Source organism: Eublepharis macularius, chromosome 2 (assembly GCF_028583425.1).
Source record: "Eublepharis macularius isolate TG4126 chromosome 2, MPM_Emac_v1.0, whole genome shotgun sequence".
Classification (NCBI taxonomy): Eukaryota; Metazoa; Chordata; class Lepidosauria; order Squamata; family Eublepharidae; genus Eublepharis; species Eublepharis macularius.
The window spans coordinates 166,497,162-166,518,191 of record NC_072791.1 but is presented as its reverse complement, the minus strand read 5'-3'; the positions used below and the strand labels follow the sequence as shown (position 1 = coordinate 166,518,191).

General features: G+C 39.6%; 1 protein-coding gene across 1 annotated transcript in view; it reads left to right on the top strand.

Moving 5' to 3' along the window:
• LOC129325276 (myosin light chain kinase, smooth muscle-like) overlaps positions 1–21,030 on the top strand; it is a 153,758-nt gene that overhangs the window by 95,497 nt on the left and 37,231 nt on the right. The window contains exons 14-18 of the mRNA XM_054972928.1: positions 609–659; positions 1,709–1,836; positions 6,941–7,094; positions 15,372–15,674; positions 20,914–20,958. Coding sequence (XP_054828903.1) covers positions 609–659; positions 1,709–1,836; positions 6,941–7,094; positions 15,372–15,674; positions 20,914–20,958 — 681 coding nt within the window. The remainder of the gene's footprint in view (positions 1–608; positions 660–1,708; positions 1,837–6,940; positions 7,095–15,371; positions 15,675–20,913; positions 20,959–21,030) is intronic.

Below are 21,030 nucleotides of genomic sequence, written 5' to 3'. Positions count from 1 at the left end.
CCTGAATATCTATCTCATGTTTTGTTGTAATCTTTATACTGATTTGAGGAACTCTATAATCAGCCCTCTTTTTCATGACTTCAGGGATCATTCTGATGAGCGATTAGTCTTATATTTTTTATCCGATCGGAACCTTTATTTTACCAATCAAAGCACTAGATATCTTCTAGCTGCTATGAGACTTTGTGAGTTGATTGTGAATTATAGTAAAGGATAACTTTTTTCTCCTCTTCTTAAAGTTTTTGAATATTTATTTGTGCCATTCTTGATACTGTGCTACTTAGTTATGTAGCAATTGGCAATGCCTAATAAAGGTTTTACTTACTTGCAAAATCATTGTGTGTAAAACAGCTGTAATGTCTCAAGGCACTGTATCTGTAGTCCATTCACCTCCACTACATCCATCTGAGACTTACTTCATAGTGGCTCATTCACACAATTCACTTTCATACCAGGAGTCTCTTACAGCAGCATCTTTTAATCACTGGCCCAAGTAAAATGTACATGAATAAGCAGAACAGGAATGTACATTAAAAAAAAACCCTTGTTTATCACAAAAAAGCATTTTTAAACCAACAACTCATTTCTTAATTTGTTTTTCTCTTTAGGTGAGGCAACTGTAAAGAAGAAACCAGCACCAAAGACCCCACCTAAAGCAGGTATTGACTGAAATGCTAATACAAATATGAAGAACAATAAATATTGAAATTTTACCTTGAAACACATTATAAACTGTATTTATTTGTATGCTCTTGCGAAGGCTGTCAGTTATGAGGTGGGTGGTTCAGGATAGCATTTCTCAGTTATTTTCCCCCATATATTTGGTATCTGTGGAGTTCTTTTCATTTTCCCAATATTAGTGTGCTACAATAAATCTGTCTAAGTCAAGAAACAAGTTGAACTAAAAGCAGTTGCAGATCTATTTGTTATTTTAAATATGCAGCTACCCAAATTAGAAGCATATTCTGTGCTAATTGATTTCCAGCAATGCAAGAAGTACCCTCACACTGAAGTTTATTTATATTGATTTGTAGTCTACCTTTCTCTGTGCTGCAGATGACCCACCAAGTTGAAGACAATCCACAAGTGACACACTGCCCATGTTTTTATGCATGACTGCCACACTTTTATTTTTTTTTCAATCTGAGGCAGATAGAAAACATGACTTCAGGGATCATTCTGATGAGCAATTAGTCTTATTTTTTATCTGATCAGAACCTTTATATTACCAGTTAAAGTACTAGATATCTTCTAGCTGCTATGAGACTTTGTGAGTTGATTGTGAATTATAGTAAATGAGATCCACTAATATTAATGGGTGGGCTGCATTGAAATCATGCAAGTATGCAGTTAAACACTTTTTGATCGATGAAAAGACCAGATTTTTGTTGAGTGTTTGCAGTCTCTGGGCTGTAACTCTGAAAACCTGACTTGATTGCTAATCCTTCTTTAATGAGTCCACTTGAATATAGTCACATGATAATGTTGAAAAATTATCTATGAGCACAGAAGGTTAAATTAGATATATCCCACATCAGTAGAAACAGAGAAAAGTAGAGCCACATGAACTCGAGAACTTTAAGGTCTCCAACAGCACAGCTATGGTATAAAAATGGGACTATCAGGCTGAGGACAAGCTTGTCTCTCCCCTAGTGACACCTTGTACCTCTGAGAATCTTAGCTCTAAAGGAAACACTCTTTCTATCAGCTCTTCCCCCTCAGATTGTTCAGTTCCCAGAAGACCAAAAAGTTCGGGCTGGAGAATCAGTGGAACTATTATGCAAAGTTACAGGAAGTGCACCCTTGACATGTACCTGGATGAAATTCCGGAAGCAGGTAACACAGTCCTTCTTGTGCACAATTTGAATCATGGATTGCATGAAAAGGGATCGAATCGGGGGGAAAAGAGTTGTGTTTGTAGACTGTTCATGTTAGCTAGGACTAACATCCTGCATTTGCAGCCAGGTGCATTTTTTTAAAAAAACTAACATTACATCCCCATCAGTTTGGACAAAGAGCCTTACCATACCAAAACACTGGCATCAAGAATTCTGTAGCATTTTTAAAAAGGTATTTGTGTTATTTATAATCCACCTTTCTCATTGGGACACAAGACAGATTACAAAGACCCAGCAAAACAGTTGTGTTGAAGCAGGACAAGAGGGATCTGTGCCAATCAGTAATGGTGTTTTGTATCTGTGAGTTTAAAAGTACTGATAAGAAACTCTTTGGTACCTCGTCAGGTGTTTTTTGACCAAGGCTCCATTTTTCCCTTGGAGTCATTAGCGGGGCAGGAACCTCTCTTGTTTTCTTTATGAAGCTCTGTGAAGTGTCTCACAATACGTAATAATAATAATTTTTTTAAAAACCCTTTCTCTTATAAAAATTATTTTTTGCTAGCAGGCTCTTCCCTCTCCTTTTTGCCCATGAGAATTCTCATTAATACCAGTAGATATAACTTTTCATTCCATCCTAGCCTGGTGTGGAAGCAGGCAAAGACAGGCCATTTTCACACATCTTACCAGCTCCGGTACGTTGCGCAAAGCTCCCGAAAGGACAGTGTCTTCCTGGCGTGATTCTGTGTGAGAACCGGGAAATCGTGCCAGGAAGACGCTGTCCTTGCAGGAGCTTTGCGCAACGTACCGGAGCTCATAAGATGTGTGAAAACGGCCAGTCTTCACATCTTGAGTTAGCAGCAATGCTCTTCACCATGCCTCAGGGAACAGCCTGTGAGTCAGACAGGTGCTGTTTTCATTTAACTTCCGGGATCAAAGAGAGAAAGAGAGCCATTTACTGCTCTCAGTGTTCTGCTTGTCAGTAATTGCTCTCATGGGAGGCACATTTAAATACACAGTTTCATTTTTGTAATTTCCTTTGTCTCTGTTATTTCTACCTGATTCCTTTATGTTCAACAAATATGTTTTCATTTCTTCCTGCTGCAGAAGCAGCATTGTAACTACCTTTAGGCAGTGTATGCTTGTTTGTTGTTTGATCAGAATGGGTAAACTGCTGAAATATTAGTTTTCTTCCATGACAGTGTGTCACATAGTCTCTCCTTGACTGAGCAGAATTCAAACTCAGACAGGAGACAAAGGGAGGAGTAACGATAACAAAAATAGTTGAGACCAGTAGGAGAATTGGGATCCCAAGCCTTTAAAACCAAGGAGCATACTGGAACAGCGCCAAAAATTAAATTAAGTATCCAGGATAAGCAGAGGAGATGACCAGCCCTCAGAAGGCTAAAAATAAAAATGTCTTCTTTTTGCATGGACGTTTCTTGTTGAGGAGGTTACCGATCTGCAGTGCTAATCAATCATTTCCAGTATTCTCAGTGTTGTTTGCTGCATGATGCTCCAGCTGATGCTCTGGCCTTGCAACCTCAGCCACTTCTTCTGGCTTCTTACTCCAGCAGCTGTTTCTGGCTAGTTGCAAGGCTACGACTTTAATTATATCTTAAGCCACTTTTTCAGGATCTGCTTGTCTCACTATCAGGTTGGATGCTTTCAGTAAACACTTCACTATCCCACCCACCCTCAAGCACCACACAAGATGAATTCATCCTGCGGAAATTGATTGAATATACACACCAGTTCTCTGATAATTGTCTAGGAATTGTATTTAGAGTAGATATTTGGGCTTCTTCTATTAGAACTGTGTGAATTGAGATCTGCCTATCATTGTTGAGGAACTGCAAAGTCTTACTAAAGTTTCACTTAAAAAACAGCTAAAATGAGCAGCTGCCTTCCTTTCCAAGATACTATGTTTTTATTACTAGTCCTGCAGGATCAGCTGCTTCAGGCTGGCTTTTGTGCTGTTTTGCCAAAATGGTCTTTGCAGCAGACCTCCTGTGGTTTAAGATGTATGGCAGGAAAAGCCAAGCTAAATCATCTTCATTTTTAATGAAACTCAGTAGATGAACTGTAGAAGCACTTACCTAACAGGAAATGGGTTAGGAAGGAGGTCAGTGACACGGCAGTCTGTTTTCCCGCTTAGAACACACTGTGCTGCTTTTTGCAGTTACAGTGAAGCATCTGTCTTCTTGATGGCCCTTATTGCCTAATCTTCATCAAAATCCAGTTTTAAGTATTCTTCACATTTTGTGTTGTGGCTGTCATCTTGGCTCCAGAGAGAGAGAGATTTCAAAGCATGCAACATACTTGCTGACTTACGTTGCCAAACTGAACTTGGTGCCTTTTGAAATGGAATAGATCTACATTTTTGTTTAGGTGATTTATTTGCTCTCTCCAGTTTTGGGAATTTGAAGCATTTGCAGATTAACAACAATCAATGGCTGATAGCATTGACTAGTCTGTTAGGTCTGTTTATTTTTTCGAGTACTTTTAACATGGAATTGATACTAACATGTCGTGAAATGTTAGCATTTTAGCATCTATGGTTTGCACAGTGACTAGAAAGGCTCAGTAATCTCCTGGGTACCTTGATTAGACTATGGCTCTCTGGCTAATATATACAGGTGTTGTAAGGATATACGTCTGCCATTCATACTTAGAAAGTATAGGTGTATCCATAGCAAGTTCAATAGCTGATTCAAATATAGAGCAACACTTAATGTAGTGATATGGTCTCCTACTGTGATGTTTTCCCATTTGAAACAGTAAAGCTGAAGGTCTGAGAGTAAGGATAAAATATAGGGCAATGGGTACACTTTACAGGGCCCCGGGGCTGATGGCCTGGGCGGCAAGCTAATTTCCATGATATGGTATATTTTGAAAATAATTTTTTTTCTTGACTCATGTGATGGGCCTGTGTGTGGGGAAATTATACTAGTTTGTACCAGGCCCAGAAAAATTATTCTTGGGTAACTCAATAATTTTAACTGAGAAAACCTCAACGCTATTGCCAATTCTGGGGGATCTGGATGTGAACAATATTTTAATGTAATGTATAAACAAGGCCTGAATGTTCATAATTCTAAGTGGCTACTACTTCCTCCTCTTCATCTTCATGCAACTGTGACTGGGAGTATTTTATTTATTTATTTATTTATTTAAGTAATTTATTAGCCACTTTTCCACTTTAGAGGAACTCAAGGCGGATTACAGTATAAAATAAAAAAAACAAATGTAAAATACATTAAAAACACAGTTAAAATACCAATATGTTAAAAAGTGGCTAAACAAAAGCCATCTTAAATAACTAGGGTTGCCAATTACAGGTTGGGAAAATCCTGGAGATTTGGAGGTGGAGCCTCAGGAGAGTGGAGTTTGGGGAGGGGAGAGACCTCAATGCAGCATAATGCCATAGAGTCCACCCTCCAGAGCAGCCATTTTCTCCAGAGGAACTGATCTCTGTCATCTGGAGATCAGCTGTAATTCTGAGACATCTCCAGACTCCACCTGGAGGTTGGCAAACTTAAGCAAAAGAGTCTTCAGCTACCTCTTGAAGATAGAGAGTGAGGGGACAGATGCACTTCTCTGGGGAAATTGTTCCATAAGGCCCCACTAACTGAATTTCTTTGGTTGATGGAACAATCAAGAGGGCCACTCCATTTTTTCTCAATCCCTGAGCGAGAATGTATGGGAGAAGATGAATAGGCCTCATTTTGAATGCTGTTTATCTAACTTACCCAATCTCCTACTCTTCTTGCTTCTTGTTGAATCAGATACCTGAATCTAGTGATCCCCTCTTTAAATGAAAGATATTTCTTTATCTGGGTATTGACTTTGCATTGAGAGTGAGCTCATTGTGTGTTCTGTACTGTGCTCCATCAAGTTACTTTCAACTTGTGGCTATCTTATGAATTAATGCCCTTCAAAATGTCCTATCATTGACAGCCTTGCTTAGGTCTTGCAAACTGAAGCCCATGGTTTCCTTTATTGAGTCAATCCATTGCAAGAGAAAGAGAACTCACATGGTCAAATAGAGCTAAACTACAAGAGATGAATTACACGAGGAGGAGCACGTGAAGGGAATCTCAACGTTAGCCAGGAAGCTGTTTTAAAAGAGATCGGAAGGCTTTGGCAATTTCCCCTCTCTACAGAGCCAGGTAGATTGCTGCTCCCAGGGCTTGTTTATTTCCTCTTCTCCTCCTGAAAGGGGAGGTGAAACTGACAGCGCCTTAGGGAGTCAAAAAGGAAATTAACAAACCCTCTGAGCAGCCATCTCCCTGGCTTTGTAGAGAGGGGAAATTGACAAAGCCTTCCAATCTCTTTTAAAACTCAGCTTCCTGGCTAACATTGCGACTCCCATCACATGCTTGTCCTCGTGTAATTAATCTCTTGTAGCTCATAGAGATGGAATTTACCAGTTTGGGTTTGAAGGAGATCAGAGGTAGTGTATGAGCCCATAGTTCATTCCTAAATCCTGGGGCAGGAGGATGTGGAAATAATGTCTCAAAAGATTTTGCTGTGATTGGACAGACACTGTTCTCACAGCTATAACAAATCATGTTTGCCTTATTTGAAAAAGTGTACAAAGTTAGAAAGATAAAATCAGTTGTTCTCAGTGCAAGGTTTAAATGAATAGATCTATAAATGTTAATTCTCCCTGAGGATGACTTGAAAAATAGATTTAGTTTTTATAAACAATTAAGATTAATCTTTGATACACAGCTTATATTTATGGTAAATTTTGGTTCTGCAAACTTCATTTTTTTAGAAGATATGTTCTATCACAGTCCTAAATTTTTATCAGATCAGGTAAATAGAAGTCATAATTTTTAAAAGTTTCTTAATGTAATAATCCTTAATATGACAATCCATTTTGTAGTGAGAGAAAATTTTATTGATTAGGGATCCAAGCTACCAGAAATAAGCATAATAGCTGATGGAGGGAAGATTTCATGATGACAGGGGAAAGAGATACAAGTCAGGCCAATCAGACATAATTTTTTTCTGTTGATAAGTTCTGTGAGGAAATTCCTGGTTGACTTTATACATTTTCAGAATGCGTGTCTTGTTCTCCCCCTTTAATTTGACAGATCCAAGAGAATGAACACATCAAAATTGAGAATGCTGAGAACAGTAGTAAACTAACTATTTCCTCCACGAAGCAGGAACATTGTGGATGTTACACATTGGTGGTGGAAAACAAACAGGGCAGCAGACAAGCCCAGGTTAACCTAACAATTGTAGGTAAGTACACTACATTACAGTTTATTTTTGTTGCAATGTTGTCATTTTCTCATTGTGTAAGGACCTCAAGCTGCCTGGATCACAGCCCCTGAAAGAACAGACAAGCATAGTCAGCAGAGATTCTTGGAGGTTCAGCTAAAGCTTCGTGGGCTTCAATCAAAGTGATTCATTTCAGAGAAAGACAATGAATAGTCTTCCATGTTTTTGGCAACAGAAGCTCATTCAGAGTATGGCGGAGGAGAGTGCCGTCGTTATAGCTGACTTATGGTGACCCCTGCTGAAGTTTTCAAGGCAAGAGACTAACAGAGGTGGTTTGCTATTCCCTGTCTCTGCAACCTTGGTCTTCATTGGAGGTCTCCCATCCCATTACTAACCAAGGCCGTCCCTACTTAGCTTCTGACATCTGACGAAATCAGGCTTGCCTGGGTTATCCAAATCAGGACAATTCAGAGTATATGAGTCAGAATTCAGGTTACATATTGAGAAGGACTTACTGCCTGTGGCCCAGCCCCCTAGGAGAGGGGGAACAAGAAGAGGAGCATGCTCCTGTTGCCACTTGCATCTGCCAGCACTTGCCCTTGCCCTGTCTGGGGCTCAGGTAGCTGCCTTCTGGTGCTAGTGATGGCTCATGCCCACCTTATATGGGTGGAGGCAGGAGCCCCTTGCTTGGCAGTGATTCTGGGGACCCATCCTGGACTTTTGTCCAGGATCCCAGAATCACTAAGACTGCCCTTGAGCATGAACAATGTTTTCTTGAAGAGCTGCTTTTTCCTAGATAATAGTAGGTAAGCTGTTCAACATCTTAAGGCAATTCTGCTATCAGAAGAGAACAGTTACTCAGGCCTGTTTGTTTAGGCTGTATTACACTCGTTGTTATTTATTAATGTAATGAGGAGTGGTAGCTTTTGCTGAAGTTGTAATTACACATAGCAGAAGCTAAAGCCACACTCCAGTACTTTGTAGAAGGCAACTGCGCTGAGGTTTTGATAAAACCCATATTAATTTAAAGTTAATCAAGGAATCAGTAATTTACATAAATTAAAGTTTTGATGAATAGTCATTTTAAAAAGTTGCTTTCACACAAACTGAAAAATATATTTTCAGTGCTCTTTGCAACTAGATTTTACTGAGAGAAATGGGAAAATCCACTTGCAAATGATTGCTAAAGTTTTTTGTAAGTGGATTGAAAGTACATTATTCATAGTATGTGAAAGCAGCTAAAGTCTTCAAGTGGTTGATAGACTTACAGAGTGATCCTATGATGTAACTCCAGTCTAACCCAATTGATTTCAGTGGTTAAACTGGAGTAGCTCTGTATAGGATTGTGTTATTAGTCCTGATATTTAAATATGTTTTGAGTACTCAGACGCTGGGTGTTGTCTCATTCTTGGCAATGGAAAACTAGTTCTGGAAAGAGTGACAAATGTGGGTTATTTTGATATGCCTTTTTATGTTTTTTATGTTTGTCCCTGCTGGGATATAAACGAACCCCAGTTAATTTTAATTTGCAGCACAAGAGTTGTACATAGGTATCCTGGAGCCTCGATATGTTGGCTAAAATGATACAATGTGATCTGGCATTAGTAATGCTAGACCTAAGGGTGCAGAAAAGGTCAAGCTGTGATTTAGCATCTCTGACTGTTACGTATGTGTGATGTATGTGCCCTCAAGTTGCAGTTGACTTATGGCGACTCCAGAAAGGGGCTGTCAAGGCAAGTGTGAAGCAGAGGTGGTTTGCCAGTGCCTTCCTCTGCAAAGTCTTTCTCGATGGTCACCCATCCAAGTACCAACCCTGCTTCTGAGATGTGATGACATCAGGCTATACCATGCCTCCTCCCAGACTGTTATATAACACTTTTATATCTGAACTCAAAATCATTCTTGTTATGGAATCCTTGCTTTAAGAATTTGCCTCCATGGGATGTTTCCAGTCCTGTTCAGTTGCTCTGCTGCAAGTGTTTCAGTAGAAGAGGTTGGACTTAGCAAGCTTTTAATGATGATGCATGCTGATTTTATTTTCTGAGATACATTATTAGTCTTTTTTTTTTCACTGAGGAACTGCCTTCAATTAAATAAACTGAATGCAATTAAATAAATAAATTACCAATGGCTTCTTCCACATTGGCTTCTTAATAAGGGCCAAACTAAGAATGATGTGGGGGATTTGAGAGCAAATCTTCCCAGCATTCTCTATGTATGGCAATAACAGCTTCATGGGACCTTACCCTAGTATATGATTTAATAATCAAATTAATCCCCCCCCCCAAACATACGCTGTTACTCCTGTAAAAGAAAAATCATGCCTGTCTTTTTTTATTACAGTACAGTGTTGTTGGGTGGGTGGAACTGAATTTTTCAATCTGAAAAAAACTCACAGGCCATAAAGATTAAACTACTCCTTCTATAGCTTGAACTCAGTCCGAATTGGTGTTCAGAATTCAAAGAACCTGGAGCTTGTTTTTAAAAAGATCAAGTTTCTAGCCCTCATGTTTTGTGCTGAAAGGAATGTGGCCAAAAGAAATGAAAGACCAGGGTCAATATGGAGCTTTGAAATGAGACACAAAATTATACATAATAGAACCAAAGGAACACTGAAGGCAAAATATTGAATGGAAAATACCAATTTTTGAGATTATATAGCATCTTTTGGCAATGTAAAGAGGCACTCTAAGATTTTTTTAAAAGAATAAGACCTTCCCACTCCTGGTTTTCTAATGATAGAATTCATTAACATCCATATGGAATAATGCATTGCCTTTCAATTACAGTCTTTTGCTCTCTGGGTAATATAAGCTGCAGAGTGGGTTTTTTTCCAATGAAAGCAGAACAGTTTGCAGTGACCCCCCAAGCCCTGAGAGCGGTAACGTAGAGTTCAGTTATGGCCTTTTATGGTTTCATTTTTCTCCCACAGATGAATCTCAAGTGCAGCCTTTGCCAGTAATGTCGGCATGGATATCGTCCAACTGGCTTTAGCAGTATATTAAATACCTTCTCTGGCTAAACAGGCTAGCCCGTGGAAAGGAATTAATTGTTGTTTTATGTCTGTTCTTCATCTGGCAGACGAATATCACAATAGCTAATAATAGTGTGGAACAGTAATATGATAACTCAAATTAAAAAGAAGCCAAGGTAACTTCTGCTGTAAGATAAAAGAAAACCTCCGTAAAGATGCTGCTTTATTTTCAAAGCATCTATTCCAGCCTCCATAAAAGGAAGATGTCTTGTGAGTTACTGTGACAGTCTGTATTTTGAAGTTCTTAGCCAAAGGAACAGTAGCTATAATACAACTCGCCTTATGATAGGTGATTGAAAAATACATTATGCACAAGGAAAATCTCGCTAACTCACTGGTATCCAGAATTATTAAGTAACTCCCTACCCTACCACTAGATTCCTGTAAGCATGAATCCTGTTTATCTTAACTAGTTGAAGCTAGCCACCAGTTGTGTGATACAGCAATTCCAGCATGCACATAGTGAATTAGTTGTTTGAAAAGCATCCCATATCCAAAGTTTACTGCATATAAATCTGAGTTTAATTTGGTGCATTCATCAAGCCCAGCTTTCTCCCTGATATGTGCAGGAAGATTTCAACAAGAATCTACTTAGAACTGTGGGTCACATGACATGGGAATGTCTGCTGGTGGCTACTTTCTGTATAAGGGTGCAACCTAATATTAGGAGTCTCACTAACAGTGAAAGACCTCTTAATGGGATAAATCCTAACTATTTGGAACCTAAGTCCTGATTCAGACTCAATAGTTTCTTTAGGTGAACTGGTTGGCAAAGAAGCTAATTCTCCACCCCTGAAAATGCCCCCTACAATCACAAAATGGATCGAAGTCCTATCTACCCTTTCTGTTTTTTAATTCACTGTGTTTAAGAACCAGCAAAGAGAGGAAGCTTTCCATGCTCTGACCTTAGTCTAAATTCTCTAGAGAGACATATCTTTTCCCCATGCCCATCTCCCGACATTGGTTAGTAGACTGCTGAATTGTGTTTGCCAACACTGTGGAATGACATAACCTGAGAGAGTGTTAAAATCGGACTTGGAGCTGGGAGAAGCAGATTCTAATCCCCTTGGGTCGGTCACACATACTCAGTCTATCCTACCTTACAGGATTGTTGTGAGGATAAAATGGAGAAGAGGAGCAAGTTGTAAGCCACTTTGGGTCCCCATTGGGGAGAAAAGTGCCATATAAATGAAATCTCCCTCCCCTTTTCTGCATACACTTCACTCTTGGTCTCCTTCCTATGTCTACAATAACATACATATCCTTTCCCATGTTTTGTCCTCCATTGTAGTTTAAAAATGGGCTTCTCTGTTCTTTTGGAGAGACTCATTATCTGTTGGAAATATTATTATATGTCCTATAAAACAGCAGCTAAAAAGAAAACAAGGGAGTATATCTGAACATGTGAATCTATGCATACATGTTGGGGTGGTACAGCTGTCCCCCACCCCTTTCTGAATGCTTTAATTGGCTAGGTACATGTGAAATAATTCACTAGATGTGCTTTCCTTTGTTGAGCCTTCCTGTTTCACATTGTTATTAGGGTTTCGAAGTCAACACAGGAAATGTGAATGTTTATTGTGGTAGAATGAAACATAGAAATGAAGTATGAGGATGCAAATGACACAGACGGTAGTTAGTGGTCCATCAGTTAAGGATGCTGTCGGTTTTGGCCACTTTGTTTTCTAGAATGTGCTAAAAGTACTGGAGTCCTTGTATATATTCTTGGAAGGAAATAGTTTTTTAGTCCTCATACAGCCTAAGGAATGCAGCATTTGGAGCACATTTTGTAACACTCTCACTAGTATGTCTCTGATTGCAGTTCCTTCACTGGGATTAAGTAGGCCTTAAACATTGAGGCAGGGGCAGGGAGAGGGGAACAGAGGTTGGCTCTGACAAGAGTCAGTAAGGGAGCAGAGGCTGAACTAGCCCAACTCGTCGGCTTGGTTCGGTGGCATAACATCTGCTTTGCATGCAGGAAGTTCCAAGCTCAGTTCCTTGCACCTCAACTTTGAAAAAGGACTAGTTTTTAGGTGATGTGAAAGCTGCCTATCAGAATAGAGGATACTGACCCTGAGAGGCTGGTGGCCTGACTCTATATAATAGGCAGCTTCATTTTCCTTGCTTATACACTTTAACCTTTTATTATATACGTGAATGGCTGTCATTTTCTCAAATGTGGGGGGGGGGAGTAAAGTATGACACCTGAAAACTCTGTTGCAATGGCAAAAATCCTTGCCCGGCACTTGACACAGTATGGTCTGACATTCACTGACAGAGAAACCAGTGTGCACATGCACACTCCTACAAATACACAAGCTGTGGCTGTGAGCAGAGCATGCAGACACACTCCCTTAGGTTTTCATGTAATTTCTGAGACTGCAATCTGAGACCAGTTGCAAGAGAAACACATGTGCAATCCATTTCTGGTCTGCCCTAATGATGTTTGCTTTATAGGCACTGTCAAATATGAGTCCAGACTCCAGATTTCTTTAAGGAGCAATTTAACCTACAATTTTTATCTGAATATTTTTACATGCTGCTGGAGTTTCTTGGATTATATTAAAAGCTATAATTCCTATTTTAATAGGAAGGTAACATCCAAGGGTACTAAAAGAACTCTTGGATGTAATTTCTGAGCCACTGTCCATTGTTTTTGAGAATCTTGGAGAATAGGTGAGGTGCCAGAAGATCGGAGGCGGACAAATGTTGTCCCCATCTTCAAGAAGGGGAAAAAGGAGGATCCAAGTAACTACCAACCCATCAGCTTGATGACTATACCTGGAGAAGTTTTAGAACAAATCATCAGTCAGTCCTTGAGCATTTAGAAAGGATGGCTGTGATTAAGAGCCAGCAAGGATTTCTCAAGAACAAATCATGTCAGACTAACCTTATCTCTTTTTTTTTGGAGAAAGTTACTACCTTGCTGGATCAGGAGAATGCTGTAGACATAGTTTATCTCAATTTCAGTAAGACTTTTGATAAAGTTCCCCATAATATCCTTGTTGACAAGTTGATAAAATGTGGTTTGGACCCTATTACTGTTAGGAGGAACTGCAACTGATTGACAGATCACATACAAAGAGTGCTTGTTAATGGATCCTCTTGGAGAAGACTGCCAAGTGGAATGCCTCATGGATCAGTCCTGAGACCTGTTCTGTTCAACATTTTTATAAATGATTTGGATGAAGGAATAGAGAGAATGCTTATTAAATTTGCAGATAATACTGAATTGGGAGGGGTAGCAAATACGGTAGAAGACAGGATACAGGATGATCTTGACAGGCTAGAAAACTAGGCTAAAACAAATAAAATGATTTTCAACAGAGATAAATGTAAAATTCTGCATTTAGGTAGGAAAAAACAAATGCATAATTATCAAATGGGGGAGAGTTGTCTTGGCAGTAGTATGTGTGGAAAGGATCTAGGGGTCTTGGTAGACCATACACTGAACATGAGTCAGCAGTGTGATGTGGTAACTAAAAAGAAAAATGCAATTTTGGTCTGTATCAACAGAAGTATAGTCTACAGATCACTCAAAGTGATGATATCACACTACTCTGCTCTGGTTAGACCTCACCTAGAGTATTGCATTTAGTTTTGAGGACCACAATTTAAGAATGATATAGACAAGCCAGAACGTGTCTAGAGGAGGGCAACAAAGATGGTGAGGGGTCTGGGGACCAAGTCCTATGAGGAAAGGTTGAAGGAGCTTGGTATGTTTAGCCTGAAGAGGAGAGGACTGAGAGGTGATATGACCATCTTCAAATACTCAAAGGGCTGTAATATAGAGGATGGCACAGAGTTGTTTTCCATTGCCTCAGACGGTCAGACCAGAACCAACAGGTTGAAATTAAATCAAAAAATTTAAATATTAGGAATAGGAATATTAGGAAGAACTTCCTGACAGAGTGGTCCCGCAATGGAACAGGCTTCCTCAGGAGGTGGTGGGCTCGCCTTTGGAGGTTTTTTAGCATAGGCTAGATGGCCATCTGATAGCAGTGCTGATTCTGTGAACCTAGGCAGATCATGAGAGGGAGAGCAGGATTCTATGAACATGCCTTTTCTCTCAAAATTCAAACACTTTTTGGATATTACTATTATTCAGTTTTTATCAAGGCAAACACAAGAGATGTGCTAATTGCTTCAAAAGTGAACTCAAAAGATTAAACAAGGTTTTATAAAGTTTTTTATTGGTTTTTCTTTTTGTTTTGTCTGTTGTCACTGTAGTTGCCTTCCAACTTTGTGTCCTTGTATTATCTACAAAACTTTTATTTTAAGGTTTTTGCCTGTCGTGGTCTCATTGCTTCCGAAAGCACATCCACCTACTACTTCATTGTAGTTTATGTATTCTTTAACTGGAATGACCCATTTTCTCTCCTTTTACTGTTCCTTGGTGATTTATTTCCTATTTGAACTTTATCCTAATTGAGAGTCTGTTGAATTGGTACTGTAAAGTTTTTTTTTTAAATTGGATGGACTGCAAGGCAAGGAATGTATTGCACATGATTAAAATTTTCAGAGATATTTAATCTCTCTGTGTGTGTTAACCAGTTTTTAGAGCAGTATGAAGGCCTGTTCTTTTGTGTATCTCAGGAAAAGTTCAATTGCAATCAAAAGTTAATTAATGGTCAGTAATTCTGGGCTTGAAAGATTTGGTTGCATGGTATCTTAAAACTTGATGCCAGTGTCTAGAAATTTTATTATTTCTTTCCATTTTGTACAGTGTTAGTTCTCAAAAATTTGTTTTGGCCCTTAGAAATTCTTTTCTAGCAATGTTGTTTTTAAGAAGTCACAAGACAGTAGTATCTAGAGCAGTTATATATTTCAGTAGGTCCTGTGAGTAAGATGTCGTGGACAGTGCCTGCTTTAAAATGTTCACATATAATTCTGATAATTTATTCTGAGAAAATTACTACATATGGAGAGGTAGGAAGTAATATTACTGAGCCGTAGTAATAGTGAAAAGGGAGGTTCCATTGTATGTATTAATCACTTCCGGTCTCCAGCTCCTTCTCACTTCTCTGAGGAGCAAGAAATCTTGGGGAGCAACAACAACACTGTTGAATGTATGTTTAAAACAAAAGATGCCATTGGATCTGGATTGAGTTCCATATCCCATATCATGCACTGTGGGTTATTACACGATGGCTAGAAGGTACAAATAAAATCTTGGAGCCAGGAGGGAATGAGCAGGGGTGGCTGTACGAAAGTGAAGTAGGGGAAGACATCTTTTAATAAGACGCGTGCTTTCTCATTTGCAGATAAACCTGATCCCCCAGCAGGAAGGCCTTGTGCATCAGATATTAGGAGTTCTTCACTCACTATCTCCTGGTACGGCTCTTCTTATGATGGTGGAAGTGCAGTGCAGTCTTATACTGTGGAAATCTGGAACACAGCGGACAACAAATGGACAGACCTTACAACATGCCGTAGTACTTCTTTCAATGTCCAGGACCTGCTCTCTGATAGGGAATACAAATTCCGGGTGCGAGCTGCTAACGTCTATGGGATAAGTGAGCCAAGCCAAGAATCGGAGCTGGTGAAAGTAGGAGAGAAGCAAGAAGGCAAGTTTCTACGGCATGGAGGCTATGATTACATACATTTGTGTTCAAATAGGGTTCCAGGTAGTCAGGTGTTCAGTTTAATTTGAAGACAGAAGCCTAACTGGATGTACATATGAAAACACAATTTGTGTGTTCCGTTTTTTGATGGAATTTTGTCTCCAGGTAACACTAGAAGATCTGGACTTTCTGTGAAACTGTGCATGTGAGTGAGAGAGTATTTTTAATAAGCTCCAGTGCCTTGACAGGAAGTCTTGTTTTTAACCTAGAAATTGTCCAAGTTGTTAATGGTCTACTATTGGAATACTGATGTAGCTAGTACGGTAGAGAAGAACTAAAGTAGCATAACAATTAAGGGCAGGAATTATGACCTAGAAATTACTCATTCAAATATAAGCTCAGCAACGAATTCCCCGGGCAAGATACTGTCTCTGTGCCTCAAATTTCTACCACCTTTTATAATATAGAAATCATATTCTGGCCTACTTTACCAGCTTGTTGTCAGGGTAGCTGATACGTTTGTGAAGCCCTTTGAAAAAAAGGGGGTATATTGTGACAGATAGTGTAGGTCTATATATATGTAGGGCACTCTAAATTGTTACAGTGGATTCACTTTAAGACATGTCATGATGATCCCATGGAATTCTCTGGGGCACATGATGTTGCTGTCCTCCTGAAGCTAAGAGGGTTTTGACATGATGTGATAAGTTCTTTCAATGAGAGACCACTGCAGAGTGGGACATGAACATAATAGTATTTTTAATGAATGAATGAATTTATTTGTGGTCAGAGATCATAGCAATGGCAATACATCCTTAGCAATCAATAGAATAGTTAAATCCAGCGTAAAAATGTAAAGGACGTTGAAAAATACATTTAGCATTTAAAATCTTATCTTAAAATGTATATAGTTCTCTGGGAACCATATTTTTAATGTCAAGCTGGACTTGAAAGATGCACAGTACTAATACAGACATTGGTTTTATCATAGTTGCTTCAGCTTATATTTTAATTTCCTGCACAGGCAGAAGCAGCCAAGCTGTGAAAAATAAGCATTCATCTGATTATAAATCTATGGCTATGGTTGTAGGTAGCCATGTTGGTCCAAAGAAAAATTCCAAAAACAAATGTCAGGTGTTGCATAACTTTTGATTTGCTGTGCTTATAGAACTGCAGGAGATGTGGGCAGGTCTGTGCTCTGGAGTTGACTATGTATAAGAGAGCATATTGTGAACTGAGGCCTTTTGACGGGAGTGAAACATGAAATACCAATAAATAGGCCCCCAGAATTCACTATTTATAAATATATTGCCTGTGAAAGTTTCTCACTAGTATAGTCAAAGCATTTTCCTACTAGACTGAGATTGAGAGTAAGGGGCAGTGAGTGTGGTTTATATCATGATGACTGCATGCAGTTGCAGGTTGAAAAACTCGATCCTAATTCCAAAGAAAAAGAAAGTTAGCAGTTGCTGCTGTCACTTTGGTTTTTCCATGCAGTTGGTTTTCAATGCAGCAGCTATGTAATTGCTCATTTGTTGCATATAGAAGTTTCCCCTTGAGGATATGCTTCTCTTGAGGCTATATTTCTCTTTATGAGGAAAACATAACTCTTCTAATTGGCAAATGTGTTATTATCTGAAATTGCCATCTAGAATGGAGTTTCTCAAACTTTTATCTGGCATGTAAATTGTGACAATGACTGAAACAACTTCTTCCTCAACATCCACACCATGTTATGACATTTTTTGATCTTTACTGCCACAGTCCAAAGCAAGTTTACTCAAAAGTTCAGTGTGACAGTGCCAAACTCGGTTATATGGAAGATCTGTGATTTGATTTCTCATCCTGAAGTCTTTTTAAACTTTAAATATATCTGAATGGGAACTAGATTTGGATTAAAATATAAATGTGCCTTATACTGACTGAGATCATTGGTATATTGTCTATTCTGACTGGCAGTGATTCTCCAGGATCTCAGGCAGAGGTCTCTTGCATCACCCATTTCCCACTCTGTTTAACTGGAGGAACCAGGGATTCATGCAAACTCTGTGCTCCGCCACTGAGCCATGATCCTTCTCTCCCTTGTTGTTTCCCCAATAGGAATTGCCCTCCAGAGTTGCTGTTTTCCATGGCAGGGGAAAATGTATCAATATCATACCTGCCCATTTCCCCTTCTGTGGTTCCAGCAAGGCACTTTCTGTTGGGAAAATGAAACAGAAAGGAGCATTAAAACCCCCTCACAATTGCAGTCCCAATCCAAACTGTCTTCTTCCCCCAATTCCTTTTTAATGTTAAAACTTTGTCCAATCATGGATCTCATACATATCCTAGGTTACTAGTAAATGTGCTTAAGATTGTAGCCTAAAGCATTTAAAATAAAATAGTCTATGTGCTGCTATATGCTCAAATAAATAAATAATACAGCACTCTGCCAACAAAGCAAGCCCAATCCTTGCTCCTGCAACAATGTCCGTCCATTTCATGCACATCTTCTGTAAGTATATGAGCACTTTAAAAATTGTGTGCTCATCTTCTCCAGCACTGGGGCAAGCATCCAGTGTCAGTGTACTCATGCAAAAAGTTAGTTAATACAAACAGGGCTATGTCTTTCCACAGCATTGTCCCTGTTAGACCTATCCCTTTCCCATCATTTTTTCTTGGAAAGTTTGCATGCTCTGCCTCATCAGTGCAGAAGCAAAAAACCCTTGGATTGGTTGAAGAAGGAAGTTCCTGTGACAGACCCGTCCCCTGCAAAAGCTGTATCCCTTTGCGCACTCTCTTATGAAGGGGAGAAACCATGATGCTGTTGATAACAGGTTTGGTGGGAGGGGAAGATTTCTTCCTATAAAATTCTGGAACTCACTCATATTCCAGAGGAGGAATAAAAGTGGCCAAATGAACATCTTGCTACTTATGTTTATATTTTCATGTATAGCACTGAAAAGTCCAACTTCAGTTAAGTTACTTATTACAATGCCTTTTTTCATCCAGTTCATGGTGAATGGATTGTGTGTTCCTGTTCCCCCTTCCTGTTTTTAACTACATACTATACACAGTGCTTTGTAAGTTTAATTGGATCTAAAAAGTAGCAACAAAGTGCCCATAAATGTTATCTTAGAGTAAAACAATGGAGCCAGATAACACCGCAGCAATTCAGAGCTATTGAGAATGAGTAACTTTAGCTCCTGCACTCAGAGTTTCTCCAGCTTGTACTTGTGGTGGTTTTTTTTACAGGTGAAGTGGCAAACTGGAGACCCGAATGCGACTTTTTAATGCATGCTGAAAAGAAATAGAAGTATTCCCACTGAAAGAAGAATGTAGCAAAAATAGCAGTGGCAGTTGGATCATATTGCCCCTTGCCAAGAACAATTTCTCAGTGCTGCTATGCCTTCTCTCTTCAGAGGAAGAGCACTTTGGGTCTTACTAACTTGAATTTTCACAAATTCAGTAGTTTGCTAGGACATATGAGCACAGAAGGAAATACATATGTGATAAATTTAATACTATACCTCAATAGAAGCCCCCCTGACATTTTGAAACTCGTACTCAACAGCTATTGCTGGCTACATGTTACAATTTTGCTCATAAGTGCATGATGCTGTTTGAGATATTAGTCAATAAGTAGGAAATAATTTTGGCGTACATGCATATGAAGCTGCCTTATACTGATTCTGACCATTGGTCCATCAAGGGTCAGTATTGTCTACCCAGACTGGCAGCAGCTCTCCAGAATCTCAAGTAAAGATGTTTTACATCACCCAATACCTGCTCCTTTTAATGTGAGATGTCGGGAATTGAAGTTGCGATCTTCTGCATGTCAAGCAGGTGCTCTACCAACGACCCACAGTTTCATCCCTGTCCTGCTTTCTGAAGGCAGGCCTGGTCTAGGTTTCTCAGGAGTAGGGCCTCAGGCTAGGCTGGTGTGGCCTGGGAGGTGGAGCTGGAGCACAGGGCTTGCACCTAGTGGTCCAGTTGATCCAGCAGTGGAGCCTTCTCAAGCCTCAGCCTAAACAGGCTGGGAGTTAATCTGGCTCAGCTGCACTTGCTGGCAGGTGTTGAGGCTCCTGAGACTTTGCTGGGCTTTGGTCAGGAACCTGCAAAGAAGTACTGCTCTCAGAGCCCTGTTCTGGGTCCAGACTGGGACTGTGTGCTACCAGTCTGGCACCTCACTTCCTTTGTGCTACTACAGCACAGGCCTTCTGCCAGTGCCGCTCTTGGGGCATGAGAGTGGGTCCTGAGGGCTTATGGGTCCAGGTTCATGTCCTACCTGGAAGAGGCCTGGTGGCTATCTCAGGGGCTGGTGGCAAGGTCTCCCTTGCATGCTCTGGCAGGATGGCCTCTGATTCTGGGCTGGTTAGCAGGAGTCATAACAGTCTCTCGCATAAAGGGTATGTAACATGGCACAGCCATGTGACAAAGTGTGACCTTTAAATCCATTCAAAATGTCCATGTATTTTGATGTATGAATCAAAATAGTTTGCCAATATGCTTATTGTACATTAGACACACAGGCACAAGAATTCAAGCCATCTAAACCATCTAAACCTAGAGGAAGCTTCTTCATACATTTGCTGCTCAGTTGCTGTCATGTGGAAACAGCTTGAAGTGGCCTCAACAGATGAAAGTTCAACATGGCAGCTGCTACCGTGGAGAATAGCTATTCATGTAGACACCACACCCCTTGGGTGGAAAGTTGCTATACCACTATTAGTAATTACCAGAGATGATGGTAGCATGAAGACATTCCACACAACAGGGGTGATCTATATGAGGAGGTTATTAGAACTGCAGTGTAAAAGGGTTAGTATAGGGGGTTGTTTAAAGATGGCCTCTGTCTACATAGATAGAGCTGTACTTAGTAAGTATTTCCAAGTGTTTCATTAATACATTCATGAAGAATTTGGGCAGACTGGTACACACACACATATATATCTTTAAGTGTCTTTGAAGATGTAAAAGTATGATGAGGTCCTACCTGTTTATGATGAGGTCCTACCTGTTTCAAATGCAGTAATGCAAGAGTTGATGAGACTGACAAATTCAAAAGATTAGAGCAAGCTGTCTGTAAAAATTGCAAAAACTGAGTGAGTGCTGAGAAAATTAAATGTTATGATGGTCCACTGAGGTTTTTTAGTTGAATTACCACATGTACCACATGAGGAACTCACATATGACAGAACGCAACTCTAGAAAGATAGTCAGTATAAAAAGGAAGTCATTATAAATATCTGTTTGGTTATAGGCCCTAAAGAAGAGGAGGAGGAAGAAGTTGAAGGGTCTGATGATGGTAAGAAGTTTTCATTTTAACCATAAAGTGTTTGTAGTTTTTTGGACATTTTGTAATCAGATGTTTGTCCTG